Raw genomic sequence first — 23,779 nt, 5'->3', positions numbered from 1 at the left:
CCGTTCTCTAGCATTCCCAGAACACACCATGTTTCATAGTCCCAAGATAGCATCCCAGTATCCCAAACGCCGGCCGACTCTCTAATAATGCAATCTCAAGACGGTTACAACAAAACCCAAGCTAGAAATAAACTGTAAAACACTACAAAACACCAAGATTACCAAGACGGCAAGACATGCAGGAACGTGTATGGATCGTCGACGCCAGTTGGGTCCAGGGCCGCGGGCGTTGCCGCATGAGCCAAGAAGTAAGGGCATGCGAGCATGTCACTCCCAGCCTCCAACCGCTCATCAGAGTCGCCTTGGCATTGGCCGGGAGGGGTGTATGTCTTGGCTTGTTGGCGAATGAAGCGCGAGGGGAGGTGTATCATTTTCCCCGTAATATTGAACTCGCTGACCGTCATCTGGAAATGACTAAAGAGAAGCCTACTCCATCTTGTCAATTCCAAAAAACTCGGCATCGAAATTGCCGTGCTCCATCAAGTTGAACTCGTCGTCGTCATGGTCATTCATCAGGTCCTCGAACGTGGCATCAGCCACTCCATGCTCTCCGAGGCCGGCGCCGGAGTCAATGCTGCCGAAAATATCGTCGTCGTCGAACACTGGGTCAAGGGATTCCGGCTTCATCTCTTGCGAAGCCCCTTGGGTGTCTGTATTTACTGAAGGCTCTGCCTTGACGGTCATGTCACCAGGTGGAGGTGCAGGAACCGCCTGGCCACCGGCGTTTGTGGGCAAGAGATTGTCGAGACCCAGGATATCATCGTTTCCTTCGGTAGGAGCAAATGTCGTGAGGTCAAAAGACGGCTCTTGTGTGGTGGATGGATTCTGTGACTCGTTGTTTGGAGCTAGAGCGAAGCCCATATTGGTAAAGTTGAGCTCTGAATGAGGCATGTCCCCCGTGAGATCCATCGTATTGTTGTCCAGAGGCTTTTGGTCCATGTTTGGCATCGGGGCCATTGGTGCCGTTGCAGCTGGAGCAGGTGAGGCGCTGGTCTTGATGTGAGCAGCCTCACCAAGGGGGTTGGGATGCATGGGATCATCCTTCATCGTCACATCCTGTTGGCCAACATCCGGAAGTCCCATACCCATATCAGGAAAGGGGGCGACAGGCTTATTGCCTGTCATATCGGCCATGGGTTGGGCAGCGGGAGGGGGTGGTGATGACTCAATATCAATGACCATGGGCGATTTGGACTGAGGCTCAATAGGCTGAGGGGCCTGAGGTACCGGTATAGGCTGTGGGAGTTGACTCTGCAGCTTCTGTTGTCTCTGTTCCTGTAATCTCTTGAGGTCACGCATCAAGACGGACTTGGAGTTGATCTTCGTGGGTGTGAGTGCGAGTGTCTGAAAAGGTCAGGCCTTTTGGGGCTCACTCACGATATCCCATTCTAATTCGTTAAGGGCAGAATGAAAGGTATGGATGGTGTCGGGCAGTTTAGACTTGAGTGCGCCATGAGGCGGTTGCACGCTGCCTTGACCATCTTTCCGTGAGGCACGGAGAGCCTTGCCAGTTTGAACAAGCTGAGATATGAGTGGTCAGAAAGAACGGTTCGACAACAAGGCTTAAATCGGAGGTGGGTTTGAGATCCTTACAACGTCGTTGACCATGAGCTGTAGGACGTCCAGCGGGTCCTGGGGTTTTTGGGACGCCATTGTCAAGATTAAGTAGCCGGGGTGATTTGAAAAGAGAAGGGGAATAGGCCTTATGAGAAGCCTCCAATTATCCGTTCTTTAAGCACGTCGTAGATTTAAGAGGTTGCAAGATGGGTTGCTTGTCTTCGAGGTTGAAATCACAAAGGTGAAGACGCGCCCCCCAAGCTTAGGCCATCCAAAGAAAGTCAATTTGACGGAGCGAAGTCACGTGCCCTTAAGATTCACTGTCTGAACTTGGAAGTTGTTTCACTTCGAGATCGGCGTGTTAGTGAGGAAGAGACTTGGGTAAGTACATCACGAAAAGAAGAATATTAGGTATCTCATGGATAACCATGGTATAATGCATATACTTGAATTGGTTAGTTCGCCCTGGTTGTTGGGAATGGTACCCATGAGAGGAGGGGCCGCGATAATTGTGCATGCGTTTGCCTGTACAAAGGGTCTCTGAAATGAATAGTACCTACCTAATAAAGCCGGCGTTGTCTTTTTGATATGTCGCTTAGAATTTGGAAATGATATACAATTTGTATGATCCCCGACTATTTAGGAAAATCCACCAGTGTGATATTACCCTCGGGTTGAGGCAAGCAAACGTTGGCAAACGACGACTTTTGACGCTAGCCACCATTCAACGCGGCTCTGAAGGATCACTTACCGCTCTTCTGCAAACGACTAGAGGGCTCATCTATTTTCCCGCGGGATATGCTTACCAGGGTTGATATCTAAGGCGGAGAAGTTGTCGAGGCAGACTCTGTCACGCCATTCCTGCTGGATACAGTCATGTTAGTCGACTAGCGCTGGTGCTGTGGGCTGGTTGAAGACGAAGCGAAGCCGTTGGAGTTGATCATGTTGGAGAATGGAGTTTGTAAGAGATGGAAGTTGCATAGTGAGTTTGGGCATGGCCTATGGCTTCTGCCTATTTACTCTCATATTTAACTCTTGGCCCTGCCTCGTCGTCAACTCCAGCCCGCTTCTCTCCGCCCCATGGTTTACGCCTGTTGTCTCTCCTCTCACCCCTTCACATCCTTGACCATGTGATCGAATCAAGCATGAAGAATGACAGGACAACCAATCACTGGTCAAGGCACCTGCAGGGGATGTTGGGTTGGCAGTTGAGGTGGATAGTCGGTAAAGGTCACGGATTGATACCAGGCTGTTAGTAGGTGCTGTACTGTATAGAGGACTGTGCGAACTTGGGCCTCAGTGGTGGTAGTTAATCTGCCCGTGCCCCTCCATCGCCCGCGCGCTTCTTCCTCCCTCTCTTCCCTTGCTTTCCCGCCAGTACTAGGATTCGAAATCTGTCTGTTGGAGCGGCTCTTGCGATTTTCCTTTGGGCTTCGTCTGGTTCCTCTCCTGTGTCCGATTTTTCTTTCTTCCTCGTTTCCTCTCCTCGTGCTTTGTCGCTTCTCTCTCGTCCGTCTTCTACAGCGCATCCGTCGTTGCTGCAACTCACCACAACTTCAGAGTATCTCTCGCCGTCCCTTCAAATCATCTCGTCGTTGTCTCTCGTGCGGTTGCTGGGCTCCGATTTGTCACGTCAGGTCGCAAGGTACCGCCGCGATTCTTTTGGCTGCCCGTTGAGCGGCTCACCAATCTCCCCCACGTCTCACCACTGGCAACGTCCGTCTCGTTGGCTTCCGCTCAAGAAACCCGAGCTCTCGAGCACCCCTCCTCTCCAGCTTCTCTTTGCCCTGCGCTGCCTATCGCATCGCATCGCAAACACTCGGTCCTCTGCGGATTCCTCCCCGAGCTTCTGGGTTTCCGCTCCCACTTCCCGCCTCCCGTCTCCCTCCCGTCGTCAGATCAGACCCCTCTGTGCCCACCGTGTCACTAGCTTCCTCGCTGAGTTGACCCCTGTCCTGTCAAACGCTACAAGGTACATACTGTCACCGACCGCCGACTGCGCTCCACCTCGACCGACCGACTACAGCTCATAGGTAGCCTTACCACCCTATCTCTGTCGTCCATCCTCTCCTGTTCCTCCCCTCCAAACCGTCCGCATCCTCCGACTTCTCCTCCACGACATCCTCGAGAATGGCTGACGCTGGCACTCCCTCCAACACGGCCCAGCTGCCTCCTCCGCCTGAGCCCAATGCTGGTGCCCAGGGCTTTCAAGGCGGCCAGAATGGCAGCCAGGCTCTGCCTCCTCCGCCGCTGCATATCCCTCAGAATACCAACCCGATCCCGACTGCCATCACTTCGCCCAGGTCTGGCGACCAGGGAGGCATCATGTCTCCCACGAGCGCTGGGGGCTTCCGCCGTGCCGCCCCTGAGCCTAACAAGCGCGCCCTCTATGTCGGTGGATTGGACCAGCGCGTGACAGAGGATGTGTTGCGTCAGATCTTTGAGACTACGGGTCATGTCCAGAACGTAAAGATCATCCCTGACAAGAATGTAAGACCTGAGCCGTTGCGCCGCGGCGACAGAGCTGGGCGCTACATCATGGAAAAAGAAAAGGCGGGCTAACCAAGAACCTTGCAGGCGCGGGGCTACAACTATGGATTCGTCGAGTACGATGACCCTGGTGCTGCTGAGCGTGCTATGCAGACCCTGAACGGACGACGGGTTCACCAATCGGTAACACATCACCGGCAAACTCGTTGGAGGACCGAAGCTAACACGTAGCGCAGGAAATTCGAGTCAACTGGGCGTATCAGTCAAACACGTCAAACAAGGAGGATACTTCCAACCACTTCCACATCTTTGTCGGCGATTTGTCCAACGAGGTGAACGACGAGGTCCTTCTCCAGGCCTTCTCTGCTTTTGGTTCCGTCTCTGAGGCACGTGTCATGTGGGATATGAAGACAGGCCGTTCTCGAGGTTACGGTTTTGTCGCCTTCCGGGACCGACCTGACGCCGAGAAGGCCCTGAGCTCCATGGACGGCGAATGGCTGGGCTCTCGAGCTATCCGATGCAACTGGGCGAACCAAAAGGGCCAGCCGTCCATGGCTCAGCAGCAGGCCATGCAGGCCATGGGCATGACCCCTACCACTCCCTACGGACACCACCAATTCCCAGCGCATGGCGTCGCTAGTTACGAAGTCATCCTGACCCAAACCCCCAGCTGGCAGACCACCTGCTACGTCGGAAACCTCACCCCTTACACAACCCCCAACGATGTTGTGCCGCTGTTCCAGAACTTTGGCTTCGTCGTCGAGTCGCGATTCCAGGCCGACCGTGGATTTGCTTTCATTAAGATGGACACACACGAGAATGCCGCCATGGCGATCTGCCAAATGAACGGATACAATGTCAACGGCCGACCCCTCAAGTGTAGCGTATGATTTGCCCTACCTCATCAAGCCTCACCCTGAGGCCACCCATGATTGTACCAGATAGATGACTGACATGTGTTTGCAGTGGGGCAAGGACAAGACGCCCAACGCTCAGGGAGGATTTGACCCTGCTCAGCCATACAGTCCCCAGAGCGCGCAAGCTCCTGGATACCCGGGTACGCCTACCTTTTACCCCCAGTATGGTGGTGAGTGTGAAGCGTGAGCGAGCAGGCAGAGCTTGGAGCTAACAGCAATGGAACAGCCCAGTACGGCGGACAGCCCGGTAACTACGGCGGCCCCCAGACTGGTTCGCCGGCAGGATACGGAGGATCCCCGATGGGATACGCCGGCCCCCAGAGCGCCGGAGGCTATGGACGGGGCCAGCAGCCCCCCAACGCCGAATGGGCGCAGCCTCGCCCCGGACAAAACTTCAACAATGGATTTGGCGGTTACCAGGCCTAGGAGGCAAAACGAGACCAAAGCAAGACGAGAAGCTAAAAGCCGGACGAAAATGATGACCAGGGATGCAAGTGTTTGTCATTTGAGATGACCATACTCTGGGCATTTCCCCCCTTTGCCTGTTACCCCCCTGTTTTCTTTCCACATTTCTGAGGATTCTTCTCATCAGCTTGTCTTGTTGATATCTATCTGCTGGCATTTTTCAAGTTTTACTGCCTTGCCTTGCCTACAGAAGGGGAATTCTGTCATGTCCCTCCCCTGTTTCTGGGGGAAAGAGGTGGTTATGGTTTTCTCTCTGTGTCTCTGTCTCTGTCTCTGTCTGTTTTGCTTACAATCTACTGTATGCATGGATCCGTGTTTTTACTTCTCTTCTCTTTTCGTCGACAAAAGTCGGGAGCGCCACATGTTTCTCAAATCTCTCTCAATCTCTCTGTCTGTACGAGCGCTAATCCCAGGATACCATCAACGTTTCACCTTAGCTTTGCGGCATTTGGGTCAGGGACCAGTCTGGCATTTCATTTTTCCCTTATCTGACGAGGTTATGAATGTTCCATCCAAATCTTGTGTATCTGTCCTGTCTGTCAATGGAGCGTCTGATATTTCAGTGGCTGGCGAGGGGGCGGCAATTCCATTCCATGGATCATTATTTGTGTATCTAGCGGCGAGATTTTCTTAACGGATTTTTTCCTTGTCCCTTTTATTTTCATTTTTACCCTGGTACACGGCATGATGGAGAAGCGAGCAAGAAGATGCCGTTGTAAAATTGACTACCCAAGAGATGGGGAGAAGAGGATGGAGGTGAAGAGTGAGTCAGAAGGTGCCCAGAGAATGTTGCTCTGGACACAAGGGAGTCTCGGGGAGGTTCTACGAGAGGAGGCAACGCAAGATGAAATGAGAGACGAATTAATGAAACAACGATGACGAGGGGCATTCTTTGGCGAATGCAATGTCATATTCTGAGCCCTGGCCTCGGGATTGTAATGAAAGAAGTGGTCTTAATTAATGCATGGACAACTGAACACCAAGGCAGACAGACGCACATGGGGCGGGAGATGGATGCCCAGCTGGAGAGCGCGAGTGCTGTCTGGGTATCTATCTATTCCCTTCTGCACATGATGCAAGAGACCGACTACGACTTGGAGCGATCCAATGGAAGTCACATTCTGATCTGATACTTGCTGTTGTTGAAGATGGGTTGCGTCTCGTGTCACCAATTGATACCTCCATACCTCACGAGTCTGTATTACAACAGGGATTAAATTTGGCTTCGGAGCTCTTTGAGTGTGACATGTGCAAGTGAGAGACGCAGAAGAAGTTTTGTAAATACCGGCAGCGAGAGAAGTACTTGGAACAGCTGAAAGGTGAATAACCTTGGTCCATCGGCGAGGGCGGCTATGGCATGGACACGAGAGCCACGTACGTTGGGCCGATGATGGTGAGCTTATGAAACGGGGTTGGGACGATTTATGGGCTGCTTCTGGGGCTTGGGAGGGCCTGGGCGTGAGGTGAGGTGCCGTGAGGGTTTGCGGGGACCGTTTGGGATTGTGAAACTTGTTTTTTTTGCCCTCGTTCCCCTTCTATGTCTTTATTCTTTTGAATACATTGCTCGAGGAAGCAGGGGACAAGGACGTCATTGTTGGTTCTCGGTAAGGCTGGCTGGCATCAATCGGGTACAGATGCTTGCCTGGATGGAGCAGGGGGGACCAGTATTTGGATTTCTCAAGAACCCTGCTTGGACGTCGTGCCGCGTTGGCAGAGCATTTCCGGATGGACCCAAAGGCAATTCTTTCTTTGGACAAACTCGATGGAGCTGCTGGTATGACAGAAAAACGCAGTGCCAGCAAAGAGGGGGAAGAGGAAATCATGAAGATCGGTTTGCCACGATGTCGGTCAAAATCACCGTTTTACTGTCACTCTTTCTTGTTCATCGTGTAGTTTATGCCAATCCACGCAAGCATCCCCATCGCGAACGGCGTCAAGCTTGCAGAAAAAAAAGGCGCCAGTGAGCGCTGATTCGTGACGACGCACGCATGGAAGGGGATCGTCTGTCTCTCTTGGCCGCCAACCCATGTTAGTCCGCCGCCGCCGCCCCCTCCTCCCCTTGTGGCCGCCGCAAATCTCCCATCGTTTCTCCAGCAAGGAAGCGGACGAACGAACGAACGAAACCTTGCCCGAGTCGGTCCCCCGAGGGCTGAGCTGGGCTTGGTGAGGGGCGCGGCTTTTCGGCGGCTGGGCATGGATCAATCCAATGCATCGTTTTGCTTGGCTCGGTTCGAGGTTCCAAGGTCAGAAGCAGAAGAGTCAGAAGAGAAAGAGTGTGAGAGAGGTCCGGGCTCCAAGCCCAAGCCCAACGACGTGAAGCGAAGCGCCCTCTGTCAGCAGCCCGGGTACCTGACCGAAGGACGGAGCGAGGGCTTACAGCGGGTTGAATGGATGATAATCAAGGGTCTTTGGGCATTTATTTCTGCCAGATTGCCTTGTTTTTTCTGCGTCTGTTGTCACGTTCCATGCGATTGCGTAAGGGTAGCATGTCTATCCGCCCAAGTAGACAGACAACGTGCGTCTTGTTCGAGGGTCTGTGTTAGAATGGAGACCTACCTAGGTATCGTCCCTTCGGCATTTGATAACCACTTGAGATTGGATCGTGGTTGTATATGCGTGCTGTGTGCACAGAGTCATTTGGCGCTCTGTTTGGTACTGGACTGCACTGGACGGGCTGGACTGGCAGTAACGATACCCTCTGTAATACCTCTACCTAGTCATCAGTGGCTTTTCCCGCCGTGCCCTTGGTATCCATCTTGACGTCGTCCTTCTCTCCATTGCTGGATGCCGTCCTTCTTTTACTCGGTCCGCCCACTTGCCGCCTTCCTCGTCTCGTCTTGTCTCATCCTAGGTTTTCTCTGAGCGAGGGACAAATCTTGTGTCCCCCGGGTTGGCCGTAGCCGCAGTCTTCTCACCTTGCACCCTCGCATTCTCACATCCACATCCGCATCCGCATCCGCCTCCTCTCGGTCTCGGGCTCTCTCACCATGAGTAGTACATGCGCTTATTAGCCTTTCCATTTTACTCCCTTTCCTCTTTTTTATCGATCGAGAATCCCCAAAAGCCTATCTTGGCGTATCGTACTGTACCATATCACCACCGTCTCGTCATCTCGCCGCCTCTGCGTCATCCTCGTCTTGACCACCCTCATCCACTGATTGACCGACACACACGCTCTCTCACGCTTCCCTCCTCTTCCATACCCACCCCCGGGCCTTGGGCCTCCACTGACGACTGCCCAATCCCGCCCCCTCCCGCCCCCAGAGCCAGACAGGACAGGATCAGAGCTCCAATTCGTACGTACATACGTGCTGCGCGTGTGCTGTCTGTTCTGTTCCGTGCTGGCTGTGTTGTGCTGTGCTGTTACGGTACTCCATACCTGCCTCTACCTACCTACCTGACCTTGCGCGCTGGCTTGACGGGCTGGTGGACTAGTTAGCGGGCACCTCACGCTCTACGCGACCGACGGGACCAGCCTGAACCCAACTCCAACTCCAACTTGGCGACTGCATTACACCCCGACCCAACCAGCAGCCGCAGCAGCCAACCATCCATCCTGTCTACCCAGGTAGCTAGCTACACTACCTAGCTGGGTCAGCCAGCCTCTCCTCCATCTCTTGCTCTCATTTTTTCCCACTCCTTCCTCCATCATTCCCTCGGCGGGATCTTCTCGACGCCGACCTTCATCGACCCAGAGCCGATAACCACGCATTCCCCCATCCCCACTGGCGACGACAATCACAACAACCGCTCCCCCGCCGCCGTCGTCGTCGACCACTTCCTCGAACCACCCCGGCGACCACCTTGACGCTGTCGCCTCAGCTGCTCGACTCGGCTTCCGCAGCTGTCAGCGCCATGGATACTCAGTGGCAGGCATATCCCGCCGCAGGCTCGCCCAACTCCTCGAGAAGACACAACGGCAACTCTCAGGTGCCCCGAGACTACACCTCCCAGCCTCCTCCTCCTGGCGGATACAAGTACGACCAGTACCACGGCGGCGCTCCCGTTCATCCAGGCGCTGCTCCGCCCGCTTCTGCTCCTGCTGGTAACCCGGCCGCCTCCCCCATTGCACCCTCTCAGATGCGCGACGGCAACGGCGACGTTGCCATGCACGATGCTCACGACGCCCACGCGGGCATCAAGTACCCCATGAGGCCCCATCACCAGTCTCACCTTTCGGGCGGCCGTCCCGTCAACCTTCAATCTCCCCAGGAGCCCGCGTCTGCTACCCAGCGATATTCTCCCATGGAGACCTTGTCCCCCACCTCGCCGTATGCGCCCAAGTCGGGTTCCAACAGCCAGTATACCAGCCCGACCTCGCAGCGACAGTCACCTACACGCCAGGACTACTCTCAGCCTCCTTACTTCCCCACTGGTCGCCCACACCAGCCAGGCCAGCAGCTGCCTCCCATCAACCCTTACGCGTCTGGAAACCCCCCAGAGGGCTACCCTTCGTCTGTTGTTGCCAACATCGATGGCGCCTTTAACCTCGATCCCAAGTCTCCTCGCAGACCTGTGCCCGTCAGCAGGGGCCCTGTGCCAGAGTTTAAGAAGCTGAGGGCTCCGTCTGACCTTCACCCCAAGGTCAATTCGCAGCCTCCGTTCCGTCGCGCCAATCCCGAAGGCGGCTTCATCAGCGTAAGTTTTTTGCGGTTTCCCGCTCGTCCGTGTCTCTCCATGCTTACAGGATTGCGCAGCCCCTTCAAGCTCTGACCGTTCATCTGCCTGCTACGTACCGCATTTGCAACCCAAGCTTTAAATACGAATCGTCGCGCAATCCTCGTAGAGTCTTGACCAAGCCCAGTAAAGGTGTCAAGAACGATGGCTACGACAACGAGGACAGCGATTACATCCTCTACGTCAACGATATCCTTGGTTCGGAGGAGGCGGGTCACAAGTATGTCGCACTACGTTACTCCAACTATCAGGCGCTTAATATTGACCTTTCTAGGAACCGTTACCTCATCTTGGACGTGTTGGGTCAAGGTACCTTTGGTCAGGTTGTCAAATGTCAGAACCTCAAGACCCAAGAGGTAGTGGCTGTCAAGGTTATCAAGAACCGCACAGCCTACTTCAACCAGAGTATGATGGAGGTTTCAGTACTCGATTTGGTATGCGATTAGAACCCACTGGCCATCGTTCACCAAGACTAACCCTGCAATCAGCTCAACACAAAGCTCGACAAGAACGACGACCATCATCTTCTGCGCCTGAAGGATACCTTTATCCACCGTCAACATCTTTGCCTGGTGTTTGAGCTCCTCAGCGTCAACTTGTACGAGCTTATCAAGCAGAACCAGTTCCGAGGACTCAGCACCACTCTGGTCCGCGTCTTTGCCCAGCAGCTTCTCAATGGTCTCGCACTTCTCAACAAGGCCCGCCTGATTCACTGCGATTTGAAGCCCGAAAACATTTTGCTCAAGAATCTCGAGAGCCCCATCATCAAGATTATCGATTTCGGTTCGGCTTGCGACGAGCGACAAACCGTGTATACTTATATTCAGTCCCGATTCTATCGTTCCCCCGAAGTCCTGCTCGGCCTTCCTTATTCCTCCGCCATCGACATGTGGTCTCTGGGCTGTATCGTGGTGGAGCTTTTCCTGGGACTCCCACTGTTCCCAGGTTCGTCCGAGTACAACCAAGTGTCGCGAATCGTCGAGATGCTCGGCAATCCGCCTAACTGGATGATCGAGATGGGCAAGCAAGCTGGTGATTTCTTTGAGAAGAGGCAAGACGAGTTTGGCCGACGGACATATCACCTCAAGAGTATGGAGCAGTACGCCCGCGAGCGCGGTACCAAGGAGCAGCCGAGCAAGAAGTACTTCCAGGCGAACACCCTCCCTGAGATCATCAAGTCGTACCCCATGCCCCGGAAAAACATGAAGCAGAGCGAGATTGATCGAGGTATGTGTCCATCGCATGCAGGTACTGCTTCGACAGTTACTGACAGGTACAGAAATGAACAATCGCATCGCTTTCATCGACTTTGTTCGCGGTCTCCTCACTATCAACCCTCTGGAGCGATGGTCACCGCAGCAAGCGAAGCTTCATCCTTTCATCACGCAACAAAAGTTTACTGGTCCTTTTGTTCCGCCCATGAACCTCAAGTCAAGCTCCCTGAACCGATCACCAGCTCCCGGAACGCAGCAGCAGCAACAAGCCGAAGCACTCAGCAAGCAGCGTGCGCAAGCGGCGCAGGCACAAGCCGCTTCGGCAGCCCAAGGAGCTTACGCCTCGATGAACTCGGGACAGTACTCACAGTCTGGTCATGCGCAATCGCAGATGTATGGAAACAACTCCATGTATTCTCCTGGAGGCAGTCATGGAAACATGCCCTCAGCATATGGTCAGCAGTCGGGTCAGTATGGACCGATGGTCATGTCCCAGCAGCCTCAACAGATGGCTCAGGGTCAATATGCGCAAATGCCCCAGCCCAACATGTATCAACAAGGAGGCATGAGGCAGCAACGGCCACGTGCTTCGACTATGGAGCAGCAGCAGAGCGGTATTCCTGCTGCCATCCAACGAGTGGCCAGCCACCTCGACCCCAGTCAACCAATTCGGTTGCAGCCAAGCCCGGCGTACTACCCACCAACTGGAGAGAGCATGGCATCAGCAGCGGAAAATGCCACTCGAACAGGGGCCGGACGAAGGGGGAGCCGGGTGCAGCAAGGTGGTCGAGGAAACAGGGACTTTATCCGGAACCTGGAGGAGCGTACTCTCGAAGAAGGTTTTATGGGCAACCAGAACACCTGGCATTGAATTGGCCTAACGATGGACCAGATGTCCGCGCCAACCTGTGACTCGAGCGCATCCACTCGCTAGGCGAACCTGCACCCCCGACGTCCGATCACGACGGCATGGCAAACGAGCCAGAGCTCATGGTTGGTATTTGAGCGAAGCCCTGTGGTAGTTCTAATGAGCTAGGAGCCTCTTTCTCACCTCCTCGATGCTTGGGGCGCCGACAAGACGAGACCTAAGCCATTGCCGAATTGACCTCAGCGTGACGCTCACAAGCAAGACGCGGCAGCAGTGGCTCGGGGAAGGAAGTCAGGGGCTTCGAATATCCGTCCAGTGGGGCATTTCGATGCTGAGGCCGCTTCCAACATGCCTCAAGCGAGGATCACGGGGAGCTGGAAAGCACCACACCCGGCTTCCGGTTCGATAGGAGTCGGATGGCTTCGAGCAGTTGCCTGCGAGATGGATGGGGATATTTGTTTATGCATGATTTCTTTTGCTTTGACACGAGCGAGGCCTGCCTCGACACGGCTGTTATACAACCGGGCACGCTCCCGGTGGTGGCACACTTGATTGTTGCTTGTTTATAGCTTGGGGAGAGGAAGGGCTTGTTGACCCAGGGCCGAAACGTTGAAGGGGTTTAACGAGATCGGTAGAAGGCCGCTCAGATGGCCTGCAGCGATTGGTCCCTGGCTGTAGATATTGTTATTTTTGTTTTGGTTTGGTGTACGAGGACAAAGTGCGCTTTGCATAGCAGGAGAGGGAGAGATTCTTGGGTCCGGGATTCCCAATCGTGTAGTTGTACTGGTGCGTTTTCCTGGAAGGGGGATAGGTTCCTGGGGTTGAGTCTTGGGAGGATGGGTTACGGTATAAAACATGATGAATTGCCCCTTGCCTCTGCTTCACGTCTTGCCTTGGACTATGACTCTTTCAGCTGATACCTTGGCGTCGTTGAATACGTGTAACTTGTCTCTATTTCCATCGATTCCAGAAGAGCGCTGCGATGGCGCATGGCATACAAGAGATTGACTCCAAAAACGCCTAGCCCCAATATCACACACCGTGGCCTGCGTGGCTGCCCTCAAGCAGACGACCTGGCTTTTCTAATGCTACAAAATACCCGAACGGCTTCTCCCAAGGATGATTTGAAAGGTGAACAGACAATAAACAAATAATCGAGGTCAGGCGACAGGATCATCACCTTCCGCCACGGCCCCTTTGGCCTCCTCGTCCTCTTCGGTTTCCACCAACAAGCTTGTCGCTATAGAGCTGGTCGGAGCGTGAAGAATTGCCGTTGGTGTTGGTCGTATCCATCAAGTCGGGGAAGCCCATAGATCCATCTACAATGCTGTCGTTGTTGTTGGGCTTGGGCTGGCGGGTGCTGCGAGGGCCACTAGGGGCGTTGCTGGGGGCGTTGTTTGAGGGGGTTGCTTGGGTGGCACCGAGCTTGGGGTAGACCTTGATGATTCTACCGTCGGCCTACAGGAAGGAGGTTAGACAAGGACAAGAGATGAATTGGACGTGGGGAAACCTGCGGTTTTGTCGTTGAAGGTCTCAATGACACGTTCGCCGCCTTCGCGCGAGGTAAACGCCATCTCGACAATCATGATGGGTTTCGTCTTGACGATCCGGCAGCTCACCATCTCGCCACCCACAGGAGTCATGGCACTCTCGATGTCGGCAGCCGTAGTGCCAGGCGCAAAGTTCTGTGCCATGACTGTAAAAGGCCCCGCGAGGCCTCGGATGGTCAAACCCATGGGGCTGCTGCTAGCGGCGCCGGCTGCACCCTTGGGCTTGATGATGTTGACTTGCTGCGGCCCATCGGTCGATGTGTCCATGCGATCGAGGGCAGCGGACAGGCGCGCGGCGCGGCGACCGGCCCTCTTGCCAGCGGCGCCGGGGGCGGTGATGCGGGAGCTCAGGGAGCCGCGATCGTCTCCGTTGATGGAGTGGTGTAGGTCATGTGTCCATTCGCCGTTGACGTTGCCCGGAGGGGCGGGGTTTGGCCGGATGCCGATAGACGAGTTGCGCTGCTATAACACGGAGATGGGGTTCAACATGAATCCTTGCGAGAGGGCAATGGGAGGGCGTTGACGAGGCCGGTGGGTGAGTGTGTGTGTACCTTCTTTACGCCGACGCGGCTTGCTAGCGATGGGCCGGGGGCGGCCTTGAGTTTCGAGGGTGCGCTCTGGCGACGGTTCTTGGAGAAAATGCGGTCGGCGAGGGCTTCGTTCCTCTTTCGCTCGCGCCCTGTGAGGGGAAGTCAAGGTTAGATATGGTTTTTGAGGTCTGCGGGAGAGCCTTGTTGTCGCTTACCCTCTTGGATGATCTTTTCGAAGTCTGTGGCGACCTTGGCCATGGTTGCAGATTTGGCCCGGCTGGGGGAGTGAGATGATAGATATGATAGTCCCGAAAGGTCAGGCGAAAAGAAAGGAAGGACGCTCTGAAGGCTGATTGTAGATTGTTGCTTGGTGTCTCGAGGAACCTGAAGAAAAGAAACGCTGGTTGGGATTGCGACCGCGAAGCGCGTCTCTAATTGGAGAGTCTGTGTGCTTGGGAATGATGCAGGGGAGAGGGGTGTGACTTTAGGAGACCCGCGAGTGGACTCGCGCGGCTGAGAGACGCTAAGCGCGTGTGGCGCGGTACGTACTTTATGGTGGGCTTGACGTGATAAGATAAGATAGTGGAATTTTTAGACCCCGGATTTCATGTCTAGCAAGTCTCTGTCTGTACTTGGCTCTCGCCTGCCACCTTCAACTACTAAATTCTAAGATCTTGCTCTGGCCGAGAAGATGCTATCCTACGGTAATTGTTTGCGCAGGACGCTACATGCCGTCCCGCGGCGGAGACCGGCTCTCGAATCGACAACCCTCTTTCAAGCCCGTCCCCTCCGACAGACGATCCGGGTATTCAGTGCTGAAGCCACGACCACAACCTCGCGGATGCCGAGCGGAACGAATGTACTCAAGGCCGAACTTGAACCTGCCGTCAAGGAGGAGGAGGAGGAGGAGGAAAATGGGGTCGCGGACAAGAAAGCTAGAGAAAAGCTGGAGCGCAACGTCTTGAAGGAGCTTCGCTACCTGGAAGATCCATACAAGATTGCGGAAAGGGTCCAGGCGGCGCTCGAGAAAGACGAATACGAAAAGGCTCTGTATATGACACAGAAGGCTAGCAAGGACCATGCAGTCGTGGTATCCTGGAACCACTTGATCGGTTACATGTTGAAGAAGCAGCAGCTGCGCAAGGCGATAAAGCTATATAACGAGGTAAGTAACATACATGTAAAGCATTGCCGCCCTTGTACTTTTTCTAACTTGGACTCCAGATGAAGAAGCGTGCCCAGGAACCCAATGCTCGAACTTACACCGTCATATTCCGTGGACTTGCCGAATCAGAGCACCCAAAGCTTGCCGTGGCCGAGGCCCTGAGGATATACAACAGACTTATCACAGATCGTCGCCTCACGCCAAACTCGTTCCACCTCAACGCCGTGATCAATGTCTGCAACCGGGCAGGGGACTTGGACTCCATGTTCTCCGTCCTCAACACCATCCACGATGTGCATCGGCCGCCGACGGCTTACACCTACACAACCGTCATTAATGCCCTTCGATACAATGCCGGAACTGGCGTGAAGGATTTGACGGTTACCCAAAAGAAGGCGGATATTGTGGTTGCGATCCGACGCGGCAAGGCCGTGTGGGAGGAGGTCATGGACAGGTGGCGAAAAGGACTCTTGAAAATCGATGAGCCGCTGGTATGTGCCATGATGCGCCTGCTCATGCTAAGTAGCACGCGTGAGGAAAAGATGGAGGTGTTCGATCTCATCGAAGAGACAATGGGGATCACCAACTTGACCAGAAAGGATGGTGACTCAACCTCGAACACGAGTGGCAAGGACTGGGAAAAAGGCAAGAAAGTTATTTCAAAGGGCTCATACGCTACCCCCGGCCGCAATACGTTGGCTGGCGTGCTCACAGTTCTGGGAATGGCGCGCCTGAACACGGTTGGTATCAAGTACTGGAACCGCCTGGTACGAGAACACCAGATCGTGCCAGATCGGGACTGCTGGACGCGCCTGTTTGTCATGCTCAAGGCAGCAAAGGCCAGTGCCCACTGTACCGAAGTCCTCGCCATCATCCCTGACGACTGCATCGACGCTCAGTTCTTCCGCATGGCCATGGAGACGTGCATCGCCGACAACATCAACCTCAACGCCATCAAGAACTCGACCCGCGCCCTCGACGAAATGATGAAGCGTCTCCCGGTGCCCGATCCCCACACCTTGCGCCTTTACCTCCGGGTCTCCCAAGCCTCCCACTATCACCTGCGCAACCGCTCCAACGAGGGCGACGTCGAGGGCGCCAAGCGTGACTACGGCATGCAGATCGCCCAGGCCCTCGACCGCCTCTGGCAGCCGTACCGCAAGCTCCACGACCATTACTTCAAGGAGGTCAAGGGCGAAACGAAAAAGGATCAGGGCATTCTATACAACCAGCAGCGTGAGGTCATTGCCCTCGCCCGCTTCATGTACGGCTCCTACAACAAGATCATCCAGCAAGAGATGCTTCCCGAGGCGGACCTCAAGGAGATCCGCTCCATCGGCGGCCGCATCAACCGCGAGATCCATGCCTTCTTCCAGGACCGCGAGCTGAACGAGCCTAAACTACGCCAGCTGGGCCGCAAGTCGGCAGAGGATGACATGACGGGTTACCAAAGCCCCTATGAGATCGGTGTCCACTGGGACACGACGGTGGCGGGAAAGCCGCTGGATCTCGCGAGGGAACCTGGGCCGAGGCAGAACCGCGAGCGGGGGGGCTACAGGCAGAGACGTGACGAGGGACGTCGTTCTTACAGATCAAAAGATCAAGACTTCCAGGGAAAGCCCCCAAACAACGATGCTCACAGTCGACGTGCTCCTATCGAGTGGTGACGGACGTCTGTATGAATGAATGCCGGTAGAAGATGTGCTGGAGGGCACTGGAATAAGCTGGTTGTTGTACAATATCAAGCCATGTATATTAAATGTTGACATGAAGGATAAAGCTAGAGAAAAATGGTCAGGGCAGGCAAAAGAAGGCGTTTAAGAGAAAGGAGATGGATTTTTGTCGTGTACGATCTGGGGCTGCATCTCCAAAACCACTTTCAACTTGGTTATTTCACCGTAACTATACTAAACTGACATACTACAAACTCTATGCATGCCAAGTCCAGAAATACTCACCGATAACTTGGTTGTTAGGGCCATCGTTGATATATACCCGTTGGGCATCCTATATAATGAGTGCCCGCACCATTGGACGTCTCGATTTGCCTGGATCTGAATGTGATCCAATCACAAACAACTCGGGCGAGCAACGTTGGGCTATTGGAGAATGATGAGCAACAGTAAAATTGGGAGAAGAAAAGAATTTGAAGAGAACTTCTGGGGTTGGTAATGAGAATGTACTCATTCTTCTTGCTCGACTTGAGCCGGAAGAGAGGAGGCTGGCTTAGATGGTTATCTCTCTGTGAGCATTAAGTAAGTGCAAAGATGTCTAGATTGAGAGGAACTTGGCTATCTTGTGAACATATTTCGGAGTGCCAGTGTATCAGTTACGGAGAGAACGCTCATGTTTTGAGAGTAGCATGTCTAATTGTGCAAAGCACCATAACCCCTCCACCACAGTAGTTTGGAGTTGTCCAAGAGACACGGTCGGCTGGCACTAACATTGGACAAGTCGCGTAAAGTGACAGGTTCGCGTCACAGCCAATGAAGCTAACTCTTTTTGTGCTGACTTCCATCATAGGTGTTTATGCACATGTCGCTTGTGCACGGCAAAGTACCCTTTGTAGAGGGGTACTTGAGCGCACCGCCACACCTGTCATCAAGCTCCTATTGGTTGCACACTCTGTAAAGCACTTTAAGGGAAGCCCCACCATTGACACGGGCAACGCGACAGTGAGAACGCGCCTTGACGCGTTGGCCTGGCCACTTTTCTAATGACGGTTGCCATGCCAGGGGATCGAGCACCTCCACCCTCCACTTCTCATTGCACTGTCAACCGTCTCGAAATATTGTCGATATTGACACTGCTCGTTGGATACGACCTCGAATACCTAACGATTCATAAAATCCGAGCCTCATTCCCATTCAATCGCCCTTCTGATATGCCATCAGCCTGAGGCTCGCAGTCGCCATGTCTCACAGGGCCAGGCTCGCAGAGCTCAAGGCCCTTCGCCAGTCCGGCAAGAAGGCCTTTGACAACTACAAGGTTAAGGATGTTGATAACCTCTACGACGAAGTCGACGAAGCCGGATACAAGAAGATCGTCCGTGACCGACTAAACGAGGATGACTTTGTCGTCGATGACAACGGAGAGGGTTACGCAGACGACGGCCGAGAAGAGTGGGATAGGGTACAAGCCTACGACTCGGACAGTGAAGAAGAGGCAGTAGTCCGTGGACGACCTAGCAAAGCTGGTTAGTCCTTCAGCAGAATTCGCTATATAATGCCATGGTCCATGTGCTTACAAGACGTGCAGCCAAGAAGAACCGCCAACAGGAGCAAGCAAAACGAGACGCCAATGACAAGGACATTAGCGAATACTTTACCAAGGGTGCTGGCAGGGCACAGCCAAAGCCCAAGGTAACTATCCCTTCGACTAGAGATATGCCATCAGGTTCTAACCTGTAACTAGGTTGTCAAAACCAAGGCCGACGACGATTTCCTGACAGATCTCCTGGGCGAGGTTGATAACAATATCCCGGCCCCCGCTGTGCGCATCTCGGCGATCGAGAGATCCGGCGGACGCCGCAAGGCAAGGGCACTATCGCCTGCTCCCGAACCCATCCCCAAGAAGAAGAAGACCCTCGACACTCGGCTACCATCCCCCCTACCCCCAGCTGCTGATGACGACGATGGCTTTATCCCCCCCGCCGCCGACGATCTCTCAGACCTCGAAGTTGCCGACATTCCCATGAGCGAAGGACCAGCCCCATCCTCACCCGCCGCCAAAGTCGCTCAGAGAAAGGCTCAGGTTAAGCAGGAGCCCAAGGACGATGAAGACGAGGACATGATGGAAGTTGCCCATGCAGGCACTATCGCCGCAACCAGCGTCAACCTGACGAGTTCGAGGCCGATAAAGAAGATCATCAAGGCGGAAGCCTACCCAACCCCCGCCAGCTCCTCCCCCGTCAAAGCCAATGGCGCCGCTGTCGATTCCACATCCTGGAACGCTCTCACAGAAAGGCTCAACGTGGTATCGAGCTCACCAAGCGAGACCAAGGGCATCGGTAAAATCGACCACAAGGATGCCGTCGAGGAAGACGGAAGTCTCAACTTCTTCTGGACAGACTATATGGAGATCAACGGCAGTCTGTGTCTCTTTGGCAAGGTCCTCAACAAAAAGACAAGGTCATACGTCAGCTGCTTTGTCAAGGTTGACAATATCCTGAGAAAACTATACTTTCTGCCCCGGCAACATCGAGTACAGGGTGGAGAGGAGACAGGCGAGGAGGTTGAGATGACAAACGTGTATGACGAAGTCGACGAGATCATGACCAGGATGAAGGTTGGAATGTACAAGATCAAGGCTTGCACCAGAAAGTACGCCTTTGAGCTTCCTGGTGTTCCTAAGGAGGCCCAGTACATGAAGCTCCTGTACCCATACAACAGTAAGTCCCACGCCACCATCATCTCAGACACTGGCTAACACTTATTTTTCAGAACCCCCAGTCGACCCAACACCTGGTGAGACCTACTCTCATGTCTTTGGCAGCAACACTGCTCTGTTTGAGCAGTTTGTTCTCTGGAAGAACATCATGGGCCCCTGCTGGCTCAAGATCGAGGATGGCGACTTTGGCAGCATCAAGAACGGTTCTCACTGCAAGCTCGAAGTGTTGGCTGAGCATCCAAACATGATTTCCGTCCTCAGCGACTCCGACAATCTTGACGTTCCACCATTGACTCTCATGAGTGTGTCTCTAAGAACTGCCTTCAACTCAAAGGACAACAAGCAGGAGATCCTGGCCATCAGTGCAAGAATATACGAGAAGGTATCACTGAGTGATACTACACCAGCAGAGAAGCTCCCATGCCGAACATTCACCGTCATCCGCCCCCATGGCCAAGGATTTCCCCTAGGCTTCGACCAGCTTGCAAGGAAGAGGAATAGGGGGTTGATTGTCCTAAAGAAGCAGGAAGCAGATATCCTCAGCTTCTTCTTAGCTCAGATCGATGTTGCCGACCCCGACGTTATCCTCGGACACCAGTTGGAAGGAGTTGACTACAGCGTGCTTCTCAACCGCCTACATGAGAAGAAGATTCACCAATGGTCCAGGCTCGGCCGTTTCCGCAGGACCCAATGGCCCCCGTCTATTGGAAAGACTGGCGGCAACGTCTTTGCGGAACGTCAGATCCTCGCTGGTCGTCTTCTCTGTGATCTTGCCAACGACGCTGGAAAGTCTGTCATGTTCAAGTGTCAGTCGTGGAGCTTGACCGAGATGTGCAGCCTGTACCTCTCTGGGGATAACCGACGCCGCGAGTTCGACAATGAGACGGCCCTCAGCACCTGGGCCAAGGAGAAGCAGGGTCTCCTGGACTACATCACGCACATGGAGGCAGACACGCATTACATCGCTGCTCTCGCCATCAGCGTCCAGATGCTACCCCTGACCAAGGTTCTCACCAACCTGGCAGGTAACTCGTGGGCCCGAACCCTCACCGGAACCCGAGCTGAGCGAAACGAATACATTCTGCTCCACGAGTTCCATCGCAACAAGTACATCTGCCCAGACAAGCAGACCTTCCGAGGCCGGCAACGTGCCGAGGAGGAGCAGCAGCAGGAAGAGGCGGGCGATACGAAGAAGAAGGACAAGTACAAGGGTGGTCTCGTCTTTGAGCCCGAGAAGGGTCTGTACGACAAGTTTGTGCTTGTCATGGACTTTAACTCTCTGTACCCGTCCATCATTCAGGAGTTTAACATCTGCTTCACGACCGTGGACAGAACAGCTTCGGTAAGTCGACACTGGTTCTTTTTCCGTATTATGTTTCTAACCCCCATGCAGACCGAGGATGAGGACGCAGTTCCCGATGTGCCAACCAACCAGGATCAAGGTATCCTTCCCAGGCTCATTGCCACTCTTGTGAGCAGACGTCGACAAGTAAAGAGTCTCATGAAGGATAAGAAGGCCACACCTGAAGAGCTGGCAACCTGGGATATCAAGCAACTGGCGCTGAAGCTGACTGCCAACTCCATGTACGGATGTTTGGGTTACACCAAGTCTCGCTTCTATGCCCGACCGCTGGCTGTTTTGACAACCTTCAAGGGTCGTGAGATTCTTCGGAGCACCAAGGAGCTTGCCGAGAGCAAGTCCCTGCAAGTCATCTATGGTGACACTGATTCCGTCATGATCAACGCCAACGTGGACAATGTTGCCGACGCCTTCAAGGTGGGCAATGACTTCAAGAAGGCAGTCAACGACCAGTACAAGCTGCTGGAGATTGACATCGACAACGTCTTCCGCCGCATCCTCCTCCAAGCCAAGAAGAAGTATGCCGCCATCAACCTCGTGGAGAAGGATGGCAAGTTTATCGAGAAGATGGAGGTCAAGGGTCTTGACATGAAGCGTCGAGAATACTGCGCCCTGTCCAAGGAGATCTCCAAGCATCTCCTGGACGAGATTCTGTCTGGGGATGACACAGAAGTCTCTATCGCCCGCATTCACGAGTACCTGCGTGACATTGCTGGCAAGATGCGTGAGCAGACGATTCCCGTACCCAAGTACATCATCTACACGCAACTGGGTAAAGCCCCCAAGGAGTATCCCAACGCCGACTCCATGCCCCAGGTTCAAGTCGCTCTTCGTGAGTTGGCCAAGGGCAAGACGGTCCGAAAGGGCGATGTCATCTCATACATCATCACGGGCGATGGCAAGAGCTCCGAGCCCGCCCCCAAGCGAGCCTATGCTCCTGGCGACTTGAAGGCGGATCCTACGCTACTCCCCGACGTCGAATGGTACATCGGCAAGCAGATCTTCCCTCCTGTCGAGCGTCTCTGTGCCAACATTGTCGGTACCTCGACCTCACAGCTAGCCGAGCAGCTCGGACTGGATATCAAGCGGTACAGCTCGTTCCAGACTCAGCAGAACAGCTCGAGCAACGACCTCGAGATCCACCCCCTGGATTCTCAGATTCCCGACGAGGTTCGCTTTGGCGACTGTGCCCGCCTCTCCCTGCGTTGCCGCAAGTGCAAGGCTAGCTCCACATTTGAAGGCCTCGCTGCGTCCCCTGACCGCGTTACTGCGTCTGGCGTCGTCTGCGGTTCCTGCGGTGCCACCATCTCGACCTTGTCCATTGTGGCTCAGCTGGAGCACGCCATTCGCACTCAGACCAGCCGCTACTACGAGGGATGGCTTGTCTGTGACGACACTCAATGTGGTAACCGAACCCGTCAGATGAGCGTCTACGGCACCCGCTGCCTCGGACCCAAGGGTCTTGCAAGGGACTGCCTAGGCCGCATGCGCTACGAGTACACCGAAAAGGCCATCTACACCCAGTTGCTGTACTTTGCAAGCGTTTGGGATGTGGACAAGGCCAAGGCCAAGGCTCAAGTGGCTGAAATGTCGAGGCAGGATCGCGAGAACATCCTCGCCCAGGCCGAGCATAACCGCGTGCGTTTCGGTACCGTCAAGGGCGTTGTGGACAAGTACCTCGAAAAGTGCGGCCGGCAATGGGTAGCCATGGACACGCTGTTCTCCAAGTTGGGCTTCAAGCCGCTGGCGTAAGGACTGTTCTGGTATGTGTTTATATGACGACGGCATGGGAAAGGAAGGCTGCGTGGATCAGCAATTGGCATTAGGAGTCAACGGAGTCTTGGGCTCATGGGCTTTGGGTACATGTATAGGATGAGGGATTTCATCTACTACACCATGGATTGTAATGAAGGATCGAGGCAAGCAAGGCTGTATTGTATGTATGTATAGCAAGCGCGAATGGCGTTTGGGAGTTGAAATGGATGACCTTGTCAAAGAACAGGCAGCCTCATCTAGATGGCATGAATGATCGAGTTGAGGTGACTGTTCAAGTCAAATTACATAGATCAATAGTGTCCAAGAGTACGTCTCCGAAGATCAAGTTATTTTCCAATCAGTATGGTTATCATCAAGGAGTCACAAACATCAATCGAGACCAATGTTGAACGAATATGTAGATTTTCCACCACGACTGGCTCATGCTACCCTCGAAATTAGATGATATACAGCAAAAGCATCATAAAAGACCCTTCATCAAAAGCTCAACCAGGTCAACCCGCCTCTATACAATGACACCAAGGGGAAAAGACTGGCTGCCCAATAATGGGCCAGACCAGTCTTCTCCTTCTCCCCTTGGCACAATGCATCTGCCCACGAGGCACGGTGACATGAGCCCTATAGTCATCATCAATCATGGTCTTCTTTTGTTATCCCTTCCTTGCCTGCCCCTTGCTTAGGCCCTTGAACTTTAATCCGTCGAGGTAGTAGCAACGGCAGCTTCTCGAGGCCAGCATAGGGCGAGTGAATGCATGGCCAGAAGCTGTCGTCGCGTTCAAGGTGACAAGAGGCGGAACACAGTCCATCTCAACTTGGATGGA

At 54.1% G+C, this 23,779-nt stretch overlaps 6 protein-coding genes across 6 annotated transcripts; 4 read left to right on the top strand and 2 right to left on the bottom strand.

Moving 5' to 3' along the window:
* Positions 1 to 426: 426 nt before the first annotated feature.
* On the bottom strand, positions 427 to 1,653 carry NECHADRAFT_83888 (uncharacterized protein; the record flags this gene model as incomplete). The annotated part of the gene is made up of 3 exons (XM_003048772.1): positions 427 to 1,344; positions 1,378 to 1,521; positions 1,594 to 1,653. 3 exons carry the CDS (start codon positions 1,651 to 1,653, stop codon positions 427 to 429), a joined length of 1,122 nt encoding a protein of 373 aa, XP_003048818.1.
* A 1,302-nt stretch (positions 1,654 to 2,955) lies between these two features.
* On the top strand, positions 2,956 to 6,264 carry NECHADRAFT_71194 (uncharacterized protein). Its single transcript, XM_003048960.1, has 5 exons — positions 2,956 to 4,047; positions 4,135 to 4,230; positions 4,284 to 4,931; positions 5,014 to 5,134; positions 5,191 to 6,264. The coding sequence occupies exons 1-5, from the start codon at positions 3,688 to 3,690 to the stop codon at positions 5,388 to 5,390; spliced, it is 1,425 nt and encodes a 474-aa protein (XP_003049006.1). The 5' UTR covers positions 2,956 to 3,687; the 3' UTR covers positions 5,391 to 6,264.
* Positions 6,265 to 9,536: 3,272 nt separating this feature from the next.
* NECHADRAFT_95623 (uncharacterized protein) lies at positions 9,537 to 12,191 on the top strand (the record flags this gene model as incomplete). The annotated part of the gene is made up of 5 exons (XM_003048959.1): positions 9,537 to 10,067; positions 10,127 to 10,326; positions 10,381 to 10,540; positions 10,595 to 11,333; positions 11,386 to 12,191. The coding sequence occupies 5 exons, from the start codon at positions 9,537 to 9,539 to the stop codon at positions 12,189 to 12,191; spliced, it is 2,436 nt and encodes an 811-aa protein (XP_003049005.1).
* Positions 12,192 to 13,364: 1,173 nt separating this feature from the next.
* NECHADRAFT_95622 (uncharacterized protein) lies at positions 13,365 to 14,526 on the bottom strand (the record flags this gene model as incomplete). Its single annotated transcript, XM_003048771.1, has 4 exons — positions 13,365 to 13,646; positions 13,730 to 14,200; positions 14,290 to 14,417; positions 14,484 to 14,526. The coding sequence occupies 4 exons, from the start codon at positions 14,524 to 14,526 to the stop codon at positions 13,365 to 13,367; spliced, it is 924 nt and encodes a 307-aa protein (XP_003048817.1).
* A 401-nt stretch (positions 14,527 to 14,927) lies between these two features.
* NECHADRAFT_101335 (uncharacterized protein) lies at positions 14,928 to 17,100 on the top strand (the record flags this gene model as incomplete). Its single annotated transcript, XM_003048958.1, has 2 exons — positions 14,928 to 15,433; positions 15,493 to 17,100. The coding sequence occupies exons 1-2, from the start codon at positions 14,960 to 14,962 to the stop codon at positions 17,098 to 17,100; spliced, it is 2,082 nt and encodes a 693-aa protein (XP_003049004.1). The 5' UTR covers positions 14,928 to 14,959.
* A 1,246-nt stretch (positions 17,101 to 18,346) lies between these two features.
* On the top strand, positions 18,347 to 23,247 carry NECHADRAFT_105082 (uncharacterized protein; the record flags this gene model as incomplete). Its single annotated transcript, XM_003048957.1, has 4 exons — positions 18,347 to 18,629; positions 18,692 to 18,795; positions 18,848 to 19,823; positions 19,876 to 23,247. 4 exons carry the CDS (start codon positions 18,347 to 18,349, stop codon positions 22,932 to 22,934), a joined length of 4,422 nt encoding a protein of 1,473 aa, XP_003049003.1. The 3' UTR covers positions 22,935 to 23,247.
* Positions 23,248 to 23,779: the final 532 nt, after the last annotated feature.

The sequence above is a fragment of the Fusarium vanettenii genome, assembly GCF_000151355.1.
Source record: "Fusarium vanettenii 77-13-4 chromosome 8 genomic scaffold NECHAsca_10_chr8_2_0, whole genome shotgun sequence".
In the NCBI taxonomy this organism is placed as follows: Eukaryota; Fungi; Ascomycota; class Sordariomycetes; order Hypocreales; family Nectriaceae; genus Fusarium; species Fusarium vanettenii.
Note: the sequence above shows the minus strand (reverse complement) of the source record. Positions and strands in the feature narration are given on the sequence as shown.